The following is a 17,967-nucleotide window of genomic DNA, read 5'->3' on the forward strand; positions in this document are numbered from 1 at the left end:
TCCCCCCACACGGGGGCTCCCCTCACACGGGGGCTCCCCTCACACACGGGCTCCCCACACACGGGGGCTCCCCTCACGGGCGGGCTCCCCCCACACGGGGGCTCCCCTCACGGGCGGGCTCCCCTCACACGCAGGCGCCCCTCGGACCGCCCCTCCGCCAGCGTCCTCAGACCCCCGGTGCAGGTCCCGGGAAGCGCTACTCAGAGAAGCGCGGGTCAGGGCCGAGAGCGGAGGGGCGCGTGCCGGAGGCGGCGTCCGTCGGGGCGTTGGGGGTCCCGCGGGGCGCGAGAGGGGCGGGTCCGGCGGGCGGCGGGGGAGCGGGCGCGGATGATGCAACCGCCCGGGCGCCGCCGCGCGCTCTGATTGGCCAGCGCCTGGGAGCCGCGCCCGGATTCGCCAGCGCGGCGGGGGCGGGGGCGGGGTGTGGGTGCCGCGTGGCGGGCGCGGCGCTGCGGGCTGGGGAGGACCTGCGCGGGGTAGCTGGGCTGGGGAGGACCTGCGCGGGGTAGCTGGGCTGGGATCGGGCTCTGGGAATGGTGGGCGGCGGCCCCCGGGCGGGTAGCGACGGTCGCCCAAGTCCGGGCGGGGTGGGCGCCGAGACGGGAGACCCCCGGGCGCCGGGCCCTCCCGGACTTCCCCCTCCAGTCAGCTCCTCTGCGGAGCCTCGACCCCTCCAGTGGGTGCAGGACCCTCGGCGGCACCCGGGGATCGCCGCTCTGTCCCGGGGCCCCGGAGCAGTTAACGGGCCGGGGCTACGGACAGCAAAGTGGAAAGTTAGACCAGCTGGGACCAAGGGCGGTGGGCACGCGGCTGTGGGAGGAGCGGCCGTGCTGGCACTGCCTCCCCAACTTGCTTTTGATCCTGCCGGTCTCGTCCCGCAGCTGCCTCTGCAGAGCCGGTGCCAGCTGTGGGGGCTTTCGGCCAGGGCTCTCCGGACAGCATGAGCGTGGGCTTCATCGGTGCTGGCCAGCTGGCTTTTGCCCTGGCCAAGGGCTTCACAGCAGCAGGTAGGCCCCTGGGTGGGGCACGGTGAGGCCCAGTGGGAGAGGCTGGCCTCTTTCCCCTTCTGCAGGGATGGGGGCTGAAGGTGGGGGACTAGGTCTCAAGGCCTGAGTCCTGGGGGAACTGGCAGCTTGTGTGTATTTGGGGCTTTAGGTGTGCTGTCTTACCCTCCTTCCTGGGAATGGGGAGGGACAGAGGCCAGAACTGGCCATGAAGAGGAACTCTTTCCCCTCTCAGGCGTTCTGGCTGCCCATAAGATAATGGCCAGCTCCCCAGACATGGACCTGGACACCGTTTCCGCCCTCAGGGTAGGTGCAGGTGGAAGGGAGGAAGGAGCCTGAGTCCCTGTGGGGCTGAGCAGGGAGAGGCAGGAGTGTGTGCTGCAGCCCCCACCCCAGTGAGGGCAGGGTCCCTGGCCTGGGGTCTCCTGCCCCCTCACCATGCCGATTGCTCTTGGGAGCTGGGTGGTGGGAATGTGTACAGCTGATGGAAGTGCTGTTCTGGAATGCAGTTTCCCTGCACAGGGTTAAAGTTTGAGCAGGGCTCCTCTGGGGGCCTGGCAGGTGGGTCCACAGCCTGGCAGCCAAAAAGCACACCTGGGGATGGCAGGCACACCACTGAAGACCACCACTCACACATTGAGGGCAGGGGTCTGGGTCGGCAGTCTGAGAGGTGACAGGGCGGTGGCGTGGATGGAGGCTGTTTTTCTGTCTGCAACAGGAACACATTCCACAAAGAGTTTTTCCTCAATTTCTGGGTGGGAAGGGTAATCGAGGGGGTGGTCAGAGCCCTGAGCCCCCAGCCCTGCCCACCCCCAAATCCAGCATTCTCTGTGCCATTCTACCTGTGGGGCCCTTGGCTTTGTGGGGGTGCGGACAGTCATAGGACCAGGCTGAGCCCACTTGTTGCCTCCGCAGAAGATAGGGGTGAAGCTGACGCCCCACAACAAGGAGACGGTGCGGCACAGTGATGTGCTCTTTCTGGCCGTGAAGCCACACATCATCCCCTTCATCCTGGATGAGATAGGCGCCGACATCGAGGATAGGCACATTGTGGTGTCCTGCGCAGCCGGTGTCACCATCAGCTCCATTGAGAAGGTGGCACTGCAGGCCCGGCGGGGTGTGGAGAGGGTGGACTGGAGCCCTGGCCCTCAGTGCTTCCGTTTCCATCTGCAAAAGGCTTGCAGTGTCCCAGCCCACCAGGAGAACTTGGGCACTGCTCGGTGGGGTAAGTGCATCTAGGCACTGTGTCCAGGGCCAGACTGACACACTGGTTTCTCCTCCAGAAGCTGTCAGCATTTCGGCCAGGTCCCAGGGTCATCCGATGCATGACCAATACTCCAGTCGTGGTGCGGGAGGGGGCCACTGTATATGCCACAGGCACACACGCCCAGGTGGAAGATGGGAGGCTCCTGGAGCAGCTGATGAGCAGCGTGGGCTTCTGCACAGAGGTGGAGGAAGACCTGATCAACACCGTCACGGGGCTCAGTGGCAGCGGCCCTGCCTACGTGAGGACTGTGGGGGCAGCTGGTGGGAGCAGATACTTCCCAGGACCACAGGGTGCATCTGTCCCTGCCCCCCTGGGAGGACCAGGGTGGAGGGCTCCAAGGCTGTGGGAACTGGAGTTTGCCCAGAGGGGAAGGAAGAGAGGCCCAGGACAGAGGCTCAGGGTGCCTTCTCCCTACAGGCGTTCACAGCCCTGGATGCCCTGGCTGATGGGGGCGTGAAGATGGGGCTTCCAAGGCGCCTGGCAGTCCGCCTCGGGGCCCAGGCCCTCCTGGTCAGTGTGTTTCCTGACCCTCTGGTGGGGCTGCATTGGGAGCAGCTGAGTGGGGAGTCAGAGGGTGCTGTGGTGGCTGGGGCAGTGCACTGCAGAAACAGGTGGGTGCCCACAGCCGTCAACCTTCTGGCTGCAGGGGGCTGCCAAGATGCTGCTGCACTCGGAACAGCACCCAGGCCAGCTCAAGGACCACGTCTGCTCTCCTGGTGGGGCCACCATCCATGCCTTGCACGTGCTGGAAAGTGGGGGCTTCCGCTCCCTGCTTATCAACGCTGTGGAAGCCTCCTGCATCCGCACACGGTGGGCCCCCAATCTTCGTGCATCCCTGGTTACGTCCTGGCATGGCAGAGGCCTCCATCTCACACACATCTGCTCATTCACACACTCAGCAGATATGTATTGCGCTCTGGCCTGGCGTTGCGCAGGACACGGGGGGCCCTGAGTTTCCCTGGGGTGTTATTGTGGGCAGTGCCCCCCACCTTCCATTTTCTGTGAGAAGCGGACATCTACAGAGGGACCCAGATGTCCTGCCCTGTGGTCCCCACATAGGTCCACCGTCATCACAGCCAGGAGGGTTATTCCAGCCGGGGCCACACCAGTGGGGTGGCAGGGTGGCCAGGCACATCAGGAAACCTCTGTGGGCCAGGTTCCACTTTCTTCCTTCTCTCACTGGGGGATTAAGTAAGTTAGACCAGCCGGACACGCAGTAGCATCCAGGCACAAGGAAAACTCCATGGAAAGTGAAACAGAAGCAAAGAGCAGGAGAGAGACGGAGTTTGCTGTTTGCCCGGGATCCCACAGCTGATCAGGGCCAGGCTGGGAGTCGCTGTCCCCAGTTCAGGTTTGCAGGGTGGGTGAGGGCATCTTTCTTGCCACGCTGGCCGCTCTCCAGCCCAGACACCCTCAGACTCTGCTGAGTGCCAGCGTGTGACAGTGAGGGGCCTGCAGGGGAGATGGGCATAAACCCACATCCCATGGTGGGGCCATGAGGACTCAGTCTGGGGGGCCCTGTGGGGAGATTTGGTGATGCCAGGCTGATTTGAATGAGGTGAGAGGGAACTGAGCAGCTGTGCAGGAGTGGGTCACTGGCAGATGGAATGAAATGTGCTGAGGTGGGGGTGACCGCATTGCCCAGGCCTGACTGGCACTGGGAGCTGTGGCTTTACTCCCACCTCCCGGGTGCACACTTGTGCTCCGAACCTAACCTCTCCCACCTCTCCAGGGAGCTGCAGTCCATGGCTGAGCAGGAGCAGGTGTCCCCAGCCGCCATCAAGAAGACCATCCTGGACAAGGTGAAGCTGGACTCCCCTACAGGGGCTTCTCTGTCGCCTTCTGGCCACACCAAGCTGCTCCCCCACAGCCTGGCCCCAGCAGGCAAGAAGGATTGACACGTCCTGCCTGCCCACCATCCTGCCTCCACCTTCTCTTCTCTCCTCACTAGAGGGGTTGGGGGTCCCCGAAGTGGCCCACTGCCTGTGGCCTGGATGAGTGCAGGGGGCCCGCTGGGGACATAGCCAAGGAGGAGCCTCATCAATTCTCACTGGAAATTTCTGTGATCTCCAAGTGCTTCCCACCCCAGAACAGGGGTGGATTCCCCAAGCTTAACCTCCTTTCTCCTCTCTCCCAAACCATGTCAGGACCACCTTCCTCTAGAGCTCAGGAGCCCGGAGGGTCTTCACCCACTCCTACTCCAGTGTCAGCTGGTGTGGGGGGCTCCTTCCTGAGTGCAAAGGTCAAGGACCCCCTCTGTGAAGGCTTAGCGGAGGTGGGATCCCACCTTGCCTCCTACCCACTCCCTGCTCTCCACTCAGGTAGAAACCTCTTCTTCCCATGTAAGAAGGACCAGAGGGTCCCTGGCATCCCACATCCAGTGTGGCTCCTCTTGGCTGCCATGCACCCAGAAGCCATGGACATTTGGGGAAATGGGTCCTTGGGGTGCTGGCGAACTTCCTGTGGCCATCGCCTTCAGCTCCTGACCTGCCTGGTAGGGTGCTATCACTTCTGTCCTGGCCCTTTAAGTTTTGTAAATTGGTTTCCAGTCCCCAGTGCCCTAGCTTATTCTGCCACATGAGGAGGGAGGATCTGCCTGGGAGGGAGGGTGGTTACTGTGGATGGAATAGTGGGGGCCTTCAACTGATGAGACAGCCTGCCCAAATCTTGGAGTGCATCTGCCTTACTGATTAAAATGTCAATGTAATCTAATGCAAAAGTCTGCAAATTCAAGTGTTAGTGTCATGCAAAACCAACCCCCTACCAGAAACAGAATAATGTTTGACCAAACTCCCAGGCACCCTGTGGCCCAGTCAGGTGAACACGTACAGTCAGCCATCCCAGGAGGCCCACCAGATTGGAGGAGCTGCTGAGGGTTGGGTTCCTTCAACCAACACACTGAGCATAGAGACAGCAGAATAAGGCCCCCCTTCCCTCCAGAGGCAGTGCACACTGTGTGAAGGGAGCTGCGCCAGGTGGCCACAGGGTGTCAAGGTGTACGTGGGGGTCCAGGGTATGCAGGGGGGTCAGGGTGTGCAGAGGGGTTCAGGGTATGTGTGGGGGCAGGGCCTGCTGGGAGGGGTCAGGGTGTGTAGGTGTCAGGAGAGCTGAGCAGCTTTCTGGGAACTTCATCCCAGGAGCTCATTTCCAGAGACCCCACAGACCCACTGCAGAACCCTGCTTGGCATGTATGAGGTGTGTGGAGGGGCACTTGGGGGATAGAATCCAGCCCTTTCCCTCTGAGGGAGGGAAGACAGGCAGGGAACAGGGAGAAGACATTGCAGCAGGGCAGATGGCATGGCTGCACCCTCCACCACAACTGCCACAGTGGCAAGTCCCAGCCGTTCCCCACCATACTGAGCACCCACCACACTCAGGCACAAAGGAGAGGGTAGATGGGGTGAGCACCTGCTGTCTGGCCGGGATCTGGCAGTGCAGGAGCTAGGTGGGGGACACAAATGGCCGGTGCTGGGCTGGGAGTCCCTGCAGGCTCCCTGAAGGCCCCCCTGCCATGTGGGTGGATGTGGGATCAGGGCGGGTGGGAAATGTACCTGTAACAGGGCTGTGAGCAACAGAATCACCCTTGCCCCAGCAAAGACCCTGGCACCCCCCACCCGGGCAGAGGTACCCCCAGAAGAGATCGTCCCACAGGCCACATGCCCTGCCCACAAGGCTGCCCCTGACTGCTTCCATTGCATCAAAGGCAGTTTCCCTGCCAGCACCCACTCTCAGGATGCTGACGCAGAGCAAGATGAGGGTCGCAGAGCTGTCAAAGGTGCTTCTGGTCCGGGGACACGAGGGAAGGCAGCAGGCGACATGGGTTTCAAGAGAGGCAGACAGGTCTTGGGCCTCAGATGAAGCACAAGGAGGTGGGTAGGTGTACAGAGGCATTTGCTTCAGCAGGTGGGCCCCAGGAGCCTTCCTGCTGTGGTTCCTGATTAAGCAGAGGCCAGAGGCAGGGACTCAGGTAGAGCCAGACAGACTCCGCAGGCTCCTGACACAAGTGAGAAGTCTGGGAAGCTACGTGAGGCAGGCTGTGGGGAGGTGGACACCCAGGAAGCCACTGAGAGTGTGAGGACAGACCCAAGCTGGATAGGAACACATTTCATGTGGGTCTGCAGCAGGTCGAGGAAGATCGCTCTGGGGGGCAAGGACCCATGAATCCTGCTGGGAAGCGTGGAAATGCTGCCAGGCTGAGGAGCCCTCCATGGGGCTGCGGGCTGAATGGTTGATGCCTTCCCTGCCCCTGTTACCAGCAGTTCTGACACCTCTCAGTTCTGGAAAGCCTCCTCCAAAAATGAAGCAGTTTGGAGTAAGCCCTGATGGAGGAGCTGCGACCTCTGCTTGGTTCAGCTTCTGCCCCAGTTGATTTTTTATTTTATTTTACTTTTACTTTTTTTTTTTAGGAGATAGGGTCTTTGTTGCCCAGGCTGGACTGCAGGGGTATGACCACAGCTCACTGCAGCCTGCATACAACCCCTGGGCTCAAGCGACTCTCCCACCTCAGCCTCCTGAGTAGGTGGGACTACAGGCATGCACCACCTTACCCAGCCCTGAGGTCAATCGATCCTCCCACTGCCTCCCAAAGTGCTGGGATTACAAGTGTGAGACACCGCACCTGGCCTGCTGGTTTCTTGGTTGGAATTGCCCTGACTCTGGCTTGCCCGCTGGGGCCCTTGCTCTGCCCAATGCCTCTCCAGTGCCCAGCTGACTCCTGTCCCTGGTGCTTGTGCAGGACAGGCTCAGGCGCCAGAATGAATGGGTCAACAGCCCCTGACCAGGCAGAGATGGGAAATGTCCACCCTGGGAGGGACCTGCCTGGAGACCAGGGCTGGACTGGACTCCCACCCATCCCATCCATCTCTCTGGGTGTGGACACCAGCACCTGCTGCTCTCAGGAGGAACCAATGGGGTCAGTCCACAGAAGGCACGGCCTGGCCAGAGGGTGCCGGGGAGGTACATGTGGGAGGAGGGCTTCCAGCCGCAACAGGAAATGAGCTCGCGGAGGTGCAGAGAAGTCCAGACAGGGAGCCAGGCCTGCAAGGCGGCACTTACAGCTGGTCGTGGAGACGGCTGTGTGGTGTGAGAGGGATGCTCAGAAACCCGCAGGCCTGTCTTGCAGTATCCCCTCTCTGTAGAGTAGCCTTTTGCTGTTCCAGTGGCCTCATGGACTTTGGCCCAAACACAGCTGCCCCACTATTTCCAGGGACAAGTATCCAGGCTCTCCGTGGGGAGCTGGCCAGGAGCTGCTGGGCAGATGAGGAGATCTTTGTGCAGAGCCATTGCCGGCCCTCACTGACCACAGAACGCATTGGGCTCTCTGGAAGTACGGGGAGACAGCTCCTGGGGGCTGGCTTGGGCTGTATCCCCTGGCACCTCCCCTGGCACCTCCCCTACCTCAACACCTCCTCTACAAACCACCATCTGCTACTCTGCAGGTGGCCTGGGACCCCACCCACCCCAAGAAGTTTCTGGGGTGATGGGCAGCAAAGGAGCCTGGGCAGCTCCCGGAGTGTTTTCCCCCCCACCCATCCCGCCCATCTCTCTGACACTGACCATCGAGGGGAGGAGTGAGGCTCCTTCCCAGGAGGAGACAGCACCAGTGAGGATGATTCATAAATGCATTCCCAGTCCATGATGATGTGTAAATGAGAGCGGGTTCGACCCTGTGAGGAGGAGTCGGGGTGCCAGACGTGAGTGGGAACAGCCTGGTGAGTGTCAGCCCCAGAGTGTGGGCTGCCAGCCCCAGGGCCAATCATCCCTGGCTCCTCAGGGCGCCGCTGAGGCTCCAGCTCCCGCTGTGTGGCACCGAGGGCGGGTCCTGAAGGAGACTGGGTGGGGGGCAGGTCCCTGCTGCATGGACCCAGCCCTCACAGCCAAGCAAGGCACGACCTCACGCTCTGGCAGAGCAGGTTGGCTAGAGGCTCAAGGCGCCCTCCCTGAGCCAACCCAGTGGGGTGTGAGGAAGAGGACGGGACCCGGGACAGGGCTGCACTCCCGGCTTCAGGGACCTGTGTGCTGGTTTGTACACTAAGGTTGAGGTCTCCGAAGCCACACCAGGAGCATATAATGCCCATATAGCCTGTGACACTAGGGCTGTGCCCAAAGCAGGGGGTACAGGTCCCTAACGGCTAGGAACACAACCGTAAGAACCAGATGCAGCCCCACAGCGCACACGGCGACCACGTGCTGTGGCAGGGACGGGCCTGGGGACGCTTCCGAGCCTTACACCGCGCGGCTTCGGGACTCCAGGCCAGGCCTTTATCCACCTGCATCATTCACGGATTGACGGATGGAGCCCAGGAGGATCCCACAGCCCGTCTCCGCCCCTCCCTCCTCCCGCTCATCTGCTGGCGGGGTGGCCACCCTTCCCCTTCCCGGCTTCACAGCTGCGAAGGGAAAAGGGTGCAGGAAAAGTCCAGAAGCGGGGTCCCCCTCAGCTTCCCTTCTCCCCGAGTCCTCGCCCCTCCCGCCGGGCACCTCCCACAGCCGGGAGGTCTCCCCGGGCGGAGCGGCCGAACCCAGCGCGGAGCTCTGGGCACACGTGGCGCAGGAGGGACCCGGGAAGCCTGGGGTCGGCTGCGGGCTGGAGTCAGTGCCAGCTGCTGTAAGCCGCCAGGCCGTCCCCGCCCCGCGCCGCTCCCAGACCCTGGAGTTGGAATCGCGGGGCCCCGGCGGCGCCGTCCCGACGCAAAAGCGCCTCTGCCGGGCAGGACTGGGGCAGGCGCAGCCACCACTCGAGGGGACGCACGCGGAGTCCGCCCTCGCTCGCGCACTCGAGCTGAGAGACGCCGCCGGCGCCCGCGAGCTTGGGCAGGGGCCCCGGACGGCTTGCGCAGGAGCCAGGTGAGGCGGGCGCGGGCTCCGGATCCGCTCCGGATCCCGGGGGCTAGGGGTGGGGACCGGCCCGTGAGCCCCGCCCAGCGCGCGCCAGCCGGTGTTGCCAGGGGCGACGGCGAGCGCGTTGCGCATGCGCGGCTCGCCCGACGGCCGCCGCCGCGCCTTCCCCTTTAAGCGCCCGCCGGCCGCGTCGCCGCTTCATGAATGGAGCCCACGTGACCAAACATCATGTGACGTCTGTGGAGCGGCGGCGGCGGCGGCGGATCCCGAGCCTGGTCCGGCCCGGCCTTCCTAGCGCGCTCGGCCCGGCCCGCGCAGGCGGAGAGTCCCCAGAGCCCCGGGCCCGGACCCCTCTTGCCGGTCCCAGCCCCGCGCGGCCTCGGAGCGCGCGCGGCCCCGCCCCGCCCCGGCCTCGGCCCGCCGGGCCCGCAGTGTGGTGAGTGCGGCGGCGGCGGCGGCGGCAGCGGGCCCGGGCGGCGGGGGCGGCGCGGCGGGGGCCGAGGGGGCCCGCGGGTCGGGCTCCTCCCGCGGCTCGGCTGGCGGCTGAGGGCCTGGAGGCGGGGGCCGCTGGTTTCAGGGCTGCCGCGCACCCTGCTGGCGGCCCGTGCCTCGATTTCCCCAGCGGTCAGAAGCCAGCTCCTGCCCCTGCCGCCCGGGTGCTGGGGGTGGGCCGCGCGCGGCGGCAGACCCGCAGAGCCGGGCGAGTGCGGGGCGGACTCGGAGACCCGAGCTTCCTGGAGGGAGGGGCGCCAGGCGCTGGGAGGAAAGGGTGGGGTCGAGCGAGGCGCCCGGGGGTCCGCGTCAGGGCCCGGCGGCCGGTCTGTAGCTGCTGATTCATCAGGTGGCCGCGTCTGCGCTCCCCGGGCGCGGGGGTCTGCGGCGGCCCGGGAGGGGAGCGGCTGTGGTGGGGGGCGGCGGGGAAGACCCTGCATCGCCGGCTCGGGCTCGGGCCCGGGCTCGGGCTCCGTCACCGTCACTCGCGTGCCAGAGCCCAGAGGGAGACTTGCTGAGTCATCAGCATGAGGTCACTCGGTGCTCAAGCTGATACCGGAGGGGATCGGAGCGAGGGGCCTCAGGGACTGAAAGGCCGCCAGCGGGAGGTGGGAGGGAGCCGTGGCGATGTGGGAGGGGGCCGGGCCCCGCGCCTTGGGGTGCCTGTTTAAGTGAGGGCCGAGCGATCCTTTCGAAGGCAGGAGTGCTTGAAGAGGAAGTGGGGGTGGCTTATTGCAGGTGTTCTCCCGGGATCGAAGGTGAAGCCCCGGGCCATCCACCGGTTCCCAGGCGGCTCTTCTCCGGCAGCTGGTCCTGGTCCCACGTCCGGAGCAGTTTCCCAAACTGGGAAATAGTTCCCTGAGTGAGGGAGGGGAGGAGCTTCGGTGGGCTGTGCTAGCCAAAGGGGAAGTCGGCTTTCCCTGGGACTGGCCTGTCTGGACAGCCCCTGGCCAGAGATCCAGGCCCTGGGAGAAAGAGGGGTGTGTGTACCAAGCCCTGGGTGACAGTGGGCAGGGCAGGGCAAGGAGGAAGCAGGGCAGGTCTACCAGGAAATTGCAAGGGGGAGGAAGCAGCCCTGCCTCTCTCCCCAGTTGGCCTTGGAGTCTGGGTTGAGACTGGGTGGTGGGAGCTTAGGGGTGCCTAGCCTTGGGCTGGTGTGGAAGGCATAGGGTGGCAGAACGCAGCACCCAGTCACCCCAGAGTTGTCCCTACCTGAAGTCAGGCCTCAGTGTTGTGTGAAGTTAGCAAAGAGAATGGCCCTGCTGGGTGTCTGGCCTGGTGGCCCAGGGGATGTGTGCCAGGATGTTTGGGAAGTGGCAGCCTGGGAGTCATGTGGCCTGAGCCACCTCTCCTTGGGTATGTGGAGATTCGTGAAGGTAGCCTTCCTTTGCCCAGGGGTTCATGGCTGCGTTAGGCCACTTTGTGGTTTTTCCTCAGGAATGCCCAGACAGAGTACATGTCTACTCTCATTGAGCCCTGGGGCTTATAGATTCCAGATGTTTCGATGCTTCCGCTGACCTTTGGTCTGGAGTTTTACGCCCTGGGAAAATGCAAGGCCCTGGAGGGGCATTTGTGATATTCTCAGTCACTTATGCATCAGTGGAAACTAAGTTTTAGATTCTGTTCAAAGAGTGACTTTGAGGAGCTGAGCGCTTCTGCAGCAGGTGGATCCAAGGGTGGGATGACAGCAGAGGCCATAACTTCCGGGGAGTTTCGGCCACTGGGCTTTGCAGACTAGTGGGGCTGTCTTTGTTCAGGCACAGGAGTTCCACTTAGCCAAAGGGAGATGGAGCTCCCAAACCTCCTTCCCTTTCCTGGCTCTCAGTGTGAAATGGGTGGCCCAGGTACCTTGGTGGGTTGGGGAGTCGTGATCACCTGTGCCTCCTGTGTGAGGTGGGCTCAGCCTTTGGGGGAGCAGAGGATGCCTGATCAGCAGAGGATGTCTGGCCAGCCTTCAGGGTGGAGGAGGGTTAGGTTGGGGCCAGCTTCTCCTTAGTCCTTCATCTGCTCCGTCCCTCTCAGCCCAGCTCCAGAGGCTGTCCCTGCTCAGCGTGTGTCCCAGCTTGCCAGAGGCTAGGTCAGGAGCCTGGAAACACTGGCTGTGCTCAGGCCTGCCCCTCCCCCACCCGAGCACACCTTTGATTAAGAGGTGATTGGCTGCACTCGTGCTGAGTTCAGGCCTTCTGCAGAGGGCAAAATCTGTCGAGGAGGCAGTTTTCCGTGTGATCTCTTCAGGAAGTCACCGCTGTCATTGTGCTTAGCAGCAGGGGTGGGGGTGATGGGGGTGGGAGAAGCTGGTGCCAGGACAGTGTCTCTACACTCTGACTTGCACTCAAGGCTGGGGGGCCCCTGCCGTGCTCGGCTGAGGCCCTGTCTCCTGGGGCAGTGTGGTGCCGGTTATGTAGGAAAGAGCTCCTGTGGGCCTTCTGACCTCCAGCGCAGGTCTTCCCCGTCCTTTATCTGGAAGAATCCAGTGGCTGGAGCCTTGGCACCTTGCCTCTGAGTTGGCTTGGCTGTGGGGAGGGGTCTCTGACCTCCCCTTCCTGCTGTGTGGGTTCAGCCTCACCTCCTGATCCAAGGCTGGGTGAGGTGGGGTCTCCACCCTGGTGAGGACGTGTGCTTTCGCCTGGCCACACTTCAGCAACTGGTGAGAGAAGTCCCCCAGCCCATAATTTCCTGAAGTGCTCCTGGCTCCTCTGGAGGAGACTCCCATCTGTCTGCATCAAACCTGGAAAGTGGGGGATAGAGCGTGGGGCTGGAGGGTCCATGCCCAAGGGTATGGTGGGAGCTGGGCTGAGCCAGGAATCCCAGATGGGTTTCTGGGATGAGGTGCACAGAAATGTCCTTGGCAAGAAAGTGAGCTGCGTGCTGGGAGGACCCCAAGTGGATGAGTTGGTTCTTTAGTTTTTGTTCCCTGGCTCTGTGGGCACTGACCCGGGGCAGGGGGCCAGAGAGCAGGCTGCCTGAGGGGCTGACTCCACCAGCCTCCAGTTGGGCAGGCCCCGGGGTGGCTCACTGTGGGAGAACTTGTGAAACACCCTGGATGGGGTGGGGCAGGGGCTGCTTCCTGCAACCCAAAGCCACAGGATGGTTACTCCATCAGTGGAGGAGGCAGGCGGAGAGGGCCAGAGGGGCCTCGGGCCAAGTTCCTCCCAGTTGATGGCTTGCCACCTGGAAGGTGGGGGAACTCCCTGGCCAGTCTGGCCAACAGACCAGAGCTAGCTGGACGGCCCACCCCCAGCTACCCAAAGTTAGGAGACTCTGGGAGAATCGGGGCTCCCTACAGCCTCCTCTCTGGCCCAGTCCCCAGTGGGGCCCCTGTGCACCCAGGGAGCAGGGGGCTTTGTCCCAGGCTGGCTCAGGGGAGGTGGCTGAAGGAGGTAGGACCCCGGAGGATTCATGCACAGGGTCCCTGGCTGGCCCTCACCTGCTATTGGCCAGGCTGGCCTTTCTGGCCCCCAGCAGCTCAGCTGCAGCTCTCCTGGGGCGCTGTTGGCTGGCGGGCCCAGGGAGTGCGGGCGCGGTGAGGGAGCAGGGAGGCAATGTGCTGAGTCAGCGTGACTCGCCAGGAACAGCCGTGCTCTGGGGCAGTGCTGGGGTTATTTTTAAAGCTCCCGGCTTCCTTCTAGGCCTGCCCCTCCCGAGTCTTATTCCTTCTAATCTCTCCCGCGCCCCTTGTCTTGCGTCTGCCTCTCTTAACAGCCTTCAGTTCCCCTTCTCCCATTAGACCTTCCTGACCTCCCACCTGGTTCTCTAGGGGCAGGGTGGACAGGAAGCAGCTCAGCCCAGCCTGGGAGAGGCCAAGGGCTGCCTCTGATCAGGTATTGGGCCTGGGCACCCGGGCAGAGGCTGGGGCGGGCTGTGCGGCAGGGGCTCTGTGAACTGGGGTGGGGGGTGAGGCTGGTCTCCAGGGTACTGACCTCTGCTCTGTGTCTTGCAGAGAGCGCCTGCTCGCTGTGCCCCCGGGTTATGACGACCCCCAATAAAGGAAACAAGGCCTTGAAGGTGAGTGGGGAGGGACAGGGAACCTTCAGGCTGGGGTGGCGCCGTGGGCATGCCTGCTTGGCCTGTGACCCTGTGTGCTGTGCCCCAGGTGAAGCGGGAGCCAGGTGAGAATGGCACCAGCCTGACTGATGAGGAGCTGGTGACCATGTCGGTGCGGGAGCTGAACCAGCACCTGCGGGGCCTGTCCAAGGAGGAGATCGTCCAGCTGAAGCAGCGCCGGCGCACGCTCAAGAACCGCGGCTACGCTGCCAGCTGCCGTGTGAAGCGGGTGACGCAAAAGGAGGAGCTGGAGAAGCAAAAGGCAGAGCTGCAGCAGGAGGTGGAGAAGCTGGCCTCGGAGAACGCCAGCATGAAGCTGGAGCTCGACGCGCTGCGCTCTAAGTATGAGGCGCTGCAGACCTTCGCCCGGACGGTGGCTCGCAGCCCTGTGGCGCCGGCCCGGGGCCCCCTTGCTGCCGGCCTGGGGCCCCTCGTCCCAGGCAAGGTGGCTGCCACCAGCGTCATCACAATAGTAAAGTCCAAGACGGATGCCCGGTCGTAGGGACGCGCATCTGCCCAGGCGGGTCTTTGCGGGGCCACTAGGCACATGGCGAATTCGGCTGCCCTGTCCCTCTGTTTCCTTCTCTTTCCTCCCTCTCTTCCCCGCCCTTCTCTCTTCCCTGCAAAGCACAACCTGTACCCCAGGGGCACCAGGCTGAGCCCCTTTGATCTCGTCATTGTCGTCGTGTGTTTTGTATGTTGGGATTGGTCAGTTTGGCGGTGACGTGGGGTCGCCCCAACCCTTTTTGTACCAAGGCCATGCAGGCTTGGAGCCCAGAGTTGGTGCGGTGGGAATGGACTTCAGAGAGATGCAGGGAGAGAGACGGAGCTGGCACGCTGGGCCTCTCGTGTCCCTGAGCAGTGAGGGTTCCCGTGTGCTCTCCCGGGCTGGGAAGGATTCACTCTCTTTAGCCCCAGGAGGGCAGCTCAGCTCAGCTCAGCCCAGCATGAAGAGACGGGCTGTGTTCTGAGAGGAGGGCATGGCCTTGAGGGCCCTGATGGGGGGACCGCCAGCCTGGGCGCAGTGGTGCTGGGTCCAGGAGCTGCGCGCTCAAGCCTGACCCGTTGCACTGAACAAGACCAAATCGCTGGTTGTGCGCTTACGTGAGGGTGAGTCCCGTGTGCCCTGCGATGGGTCCCGTGTCACTGTTTACATGACCTATTTGTGTGGTTATATAGCCCTTTATTTAAAAGAGAGAAGTTCCTTTTACAAAGTTATTAATTATATGTTTAAAAGTTAAAGAGAAAAGCTGCAGAGTATTTATAAAACTGTCTTTTAGAAAAAAAAAAAACAAGCAAGAAGACCATTTGACCATATCAATGGAAAAAGGAAGAAAGTATAATAGAAACTTTGCTAGTTAAAAAAGAAAAAAAAAAAAAAAAAAAAAAAAAAAAACCCTTTCTTGTAAACTTATGGACAACTCTTTGTGGCTGTTGGAGTTTAGTTTTTATATACACAGAGTTATCAGACATTATTTATAAAACTTAGTTTAAAAAAAGACAAAAAAAAAAAAAAAGCCAAGCGGTGAACCGACCAGAAGGCCGTCCTCTTTGATATCTTTTGCAATTGTACCGAAAGTGACTTACTCCTCTGCCCTTCCTGCTTCCGTCTCTTGCCGGTGCCGTGGTGTTGTCCGTGCCTGGTGAGGTTTTGTGCAGCGGTAAAGTGCTGGTGCTTCTGGTGACCTTTGACCTGTGGGTGTCACTTCTTGTGTCTGTTTTCCTGTGTTTGTTTTTTGGGTTTCGTTGTGCTTTTGCTTCTGCTGGCTTGCTGGACCTGGGCTGGGGTGCCAGGGGGCGCCTGCTTCGTCAGAGCTCAAGGAGTCTGTGCCCACCACCAGCCCCTGGTCCCTAGGAGGTGAGATGTGGGGCTCTGTCATGCTCACCCCATTGAACCTTGGCTACATCTATGTCTAGGGCTGGGGCTGATGCTGTGGCACAGTAGGTAACACTGGGGGTCCCTTGGGGCCCCCCACGCTGCTTCCACACCCACCACCTCTGACCTTGGGTGGTGGTGGTGCAGGGACCAAGGAGTCACTGTGGGTGGCCACAGGACTGTGGCCACGCTTTCCCTGGCCGTCTTCCTCTGGCGTCTTCACAAGGGGCCTCAGCTGGGAACCCCAGGGGCCCGCACCGTGGGCTACAGGTTCCACCGCCTGCTTGATCCCTGAACTGTTTCCGTGCTGCGGGGTGCTTCCAGGCAGAGTGGTGGGGGGTCTCCACCAGTGCAGACAAGGGCTACGATCTCCAGGGCCGGGTCTTACCCTTCTTCTCCGCTGGCCCATCCTGGCAGCTCTTGGCTTCAGGCCTTCCTTCTGCCTCCCTTTGGGATCTGTCTTCCAGGGATCAGCTGCTTGGCTTCACTGGGGGTGCCTCCCTCTGGGGGCCCAGCCTGCCTCTTGCTCCCAGTTCCTCGCCAGAGGCTGCTGCCCTTCTCGGCTGGGCTCAGGAGGCTCCTGGTAGGCATATGATGGGAAGGGGTGCACCCACACACCCCCAAGAGGCTACAGCTCTGTGTCTGGCCGTGTGAACCTTGACCTTTCACCAGGGTTGCTGGTTTCTTCTCTGTGGGGCCCAGTCCCCTGTAAAGCACAGAAATGTGGGCTGGTGAGATGAAAAAAACTGGCTGACAGGGCTTAACCCTGTGGGTAGTGGGATTTTCATCCAAGAGTTTGGCCTGGTGTGCCTGTGAGATGTGAACAGGGATGTACCATCAACACTTGTCTTAATGAGCTTCTCTTTGCTCTGGGTGTTCAGAGACAACTCTTGTTTCTACCTGGGCCAGCCTGAAAATGGAAATGTTGACTCTAGTCATTTAGTGACTTCATCCTCCTCCTCTCAGTCTAGTTTTGTCTAACTAGAATCCAGGCATTAGTTGGAATCATATCATAAGTATCTATGAAGAAAATGTCATGATCTGCCTTGGAGCAGGGAGGAACAGGCCCTCCTTGTCCTTTTGTGGCCCCCACTTTTGTCCTGGCTGGGGGTAGCCATCCATTTTGAGCACCTCTGCCAGGCTGCAGACCCGGAGGCAAGGGAGTGCAGAAGAGGAGGGTGTGAGGGTGGGCGCAGGCCGAATGGAAGGGGGAGTCCTTGATGTGTTGGCAGAAGAGGCTTCTGGAGTGTCGAGGCCATACCTCCTTTCAAGAGCTTTGGATTTGGAGCGATTTCCCAAGGTCTAGGGGAGTGTTCCTGTCTCCTGTCGGGCCAGCCCTGTGGAGCCACTGCATCCCTCTTCCCCTTCCCCTGGATTTCCTGACATAGATGCTGTGTTCATGTGCACATGTGAGTGTGCTGTCCTTCTGATATCTTCATCCCGCTTTCCTACTGAGAAAAGGGTGAGAAGAGGGTGGTGGCCTCCTCTTCTCACCTCAGGTTTTCTGACACAGCGAATTGAGGGCTATGGCCAAGGCCGGGTCTCAATCTTGTCCGCCAAGTAAACCATGATGTATGTCTTCCCTTCCACCTTGACTTTGCCCCAACTCCTCCCTTACCCTAACATGGTTACTCAGATTTCAGAGAAATGCCCAGTGGGGACAGGTCAGCTCTCACCCAGAGAGTGAGGGCCTGGCTGCTGCTCTGGGTGGTGCTGGTGTTGCTGGGGCTTCAGCTCTTGGTGCATGTTTCAGATATGTGTGCACACTTCTGACCAGCAGCAGCAGCCTCAATGGTCAGTGCCCAGCCCACATCCCTGAGGAGCTGCAGCCTGCTTTGGGACAATGGTGAGGTCCCGTGTTGTCCTTGCTTCCTCCCTCTCTGGAGTGGCCACTTGACCAAAGCTCCCATCCACATCTGGAAAGTCTGAGCCTCAGCCTGCTACACCTTTTCCGCTCTGGGATCTTGTGTTACTTTTTTAGGCTGTGGTTTGGTGAAAGGAACCAACACATTAACGATTTTTCCCCCCAGAAGCCACTGAATAATTCTTTTGGCATATTTTTGCCTTCCTGTTGGCTGTCTGGCCTTGGAGCAGGTGGGGAGAGTGGAGTGCATAATCAATGCCACACAGAGGCAGGGCGTGTCTAAGAGACCCATGCCTGGCCTGCCTCTGGCCTGTGTCCTGGGCGTGTGCTGCCCCTGCCAGACCAGTCCCACACATTTCCACCCTGCCCCTGGAGCAGCAGCTTTGATACCATGAGTGTCCCTTGAGTCTGAGATACAGTGTGAGAGTGTATCCCCTATAGACTGTGAGACCTCCCTGTTCTTGGTGACCCCAGTTGGGCTTTAGCCCCTCCAGCAACCTGTGTCCCAGCCTTGCCCTTCTTCCCATCCCCTCAATCTGCTAGTCCCTGAAGCCTTTAACCAAACGGGAGTGGGTTCAGA

The 17,967-nt window shown here is 61.3% G+C and overlaps 2 protein-coding genes across 14 annotated transcripts; both read left to right on the forward strand.

Annotated features, from left to right (window-relative positions):
* Nucleotides 1-21: 21 nt before the first annotated feature.
* PYCR1 (pyrroline-5-carboxylate reductase 1) lies at nucleotides 22-4,999 on the forward strand. Of its 9 annotated transcripts, none has more exons than XM_032241295.1 (8): nucleotides 22-214; nucleotides 882-1,007; nucleotides 1,198-1,310; nucleotides 1,920-2,099; nucleotides 2,288-2,509; nucleotides 2,689-2,781; nucleotides 2,918-3,081; nucleotides 4,004-4,999. In XM_032241295.1, the coding sequence occupies exons 2-8, from the start codon at nucleotides 941-943 to the stop codon at nucleotides 4,167-4,169; spliced, it is 1,005 nt and encodes a 334-aa protein (XP_032097186.1). In that variant the 5' UTR covers nucleotides 22-214; nucleotides 882-940; the 3' UTR covers nucleotides 4,170-4,999. The 9 variants fall into 9 exon arrangements, with proteins under 9 accessions (XP_032097186.1, XP_032097188.1, XP_032097189.1 ...); XM_032241297.1 differs by lacking the exon at nucleotides 22-214 and adding an exon at nucleotides 414-476; XM_032241298.1 differs by lacking the exon at nucleotides 22-214 and adding an exon at nucleotides 483-554.
* A 4,345-nt stretch (nucleotides 5,000-9,344) lies between these two features.
* MAFG (MAF bZIP transcription factor G) lies at nucleotides 9,345-14,985 on the forward strand. Of its 5 annotated transcripts, none has more exons than XM_032241320.1 (3): nucleotides 9,345-9,547; nucleotides 13,544-13,608; nucleotides 13,697-14,985. In XM_032241320.1, exons 2-3 carry the CDS (start codon nucleotides 13,573-13,575, stop codon nucleotides 14,147-14,149), a joined length of 489 nt encoding a protein of 162 aa, XP_032097211.1. In that variant the 5' UTR covers nucleotides 9,345-9,547; nucleotides 13,544-13,572; the 3' UTR covers nucleotides 14,150-14,985. The 5 variants fall into 5 exon arrangements, with proteins under 5 accessions (XP_032097211.1, XP_032097214.1, XP_032097212.1 ...); XM_032241323.1 differs by lacking the exon at nucleotides 9,345-9,547 and adding an exon at nucleotides 9,928-9,952; XM_032241321.1 differs by lacking the exon at nucleotides 9,345-9,547 and adding an exon at nucleotides 10,032-12,486.
* Nucleotides 14,986-17,967: the final 2,982 nt, after the last annotated feature.

This window comes from Sapajus apella, unplaced genomic scaffold (genome assembly GCF_009761245.1).
Source record: "Sapajus apella isolate SASKATOON/1434 unplaced genomic scaffold, GSC_monkey_1.0 scaffold48, whole genome shotgun sequence".
Lineage (NCBI taxonomy): Eukaryota > Metazoa > Chordata > Mammalia > Primates > Cebidae > Sapajus > Sapajus apella.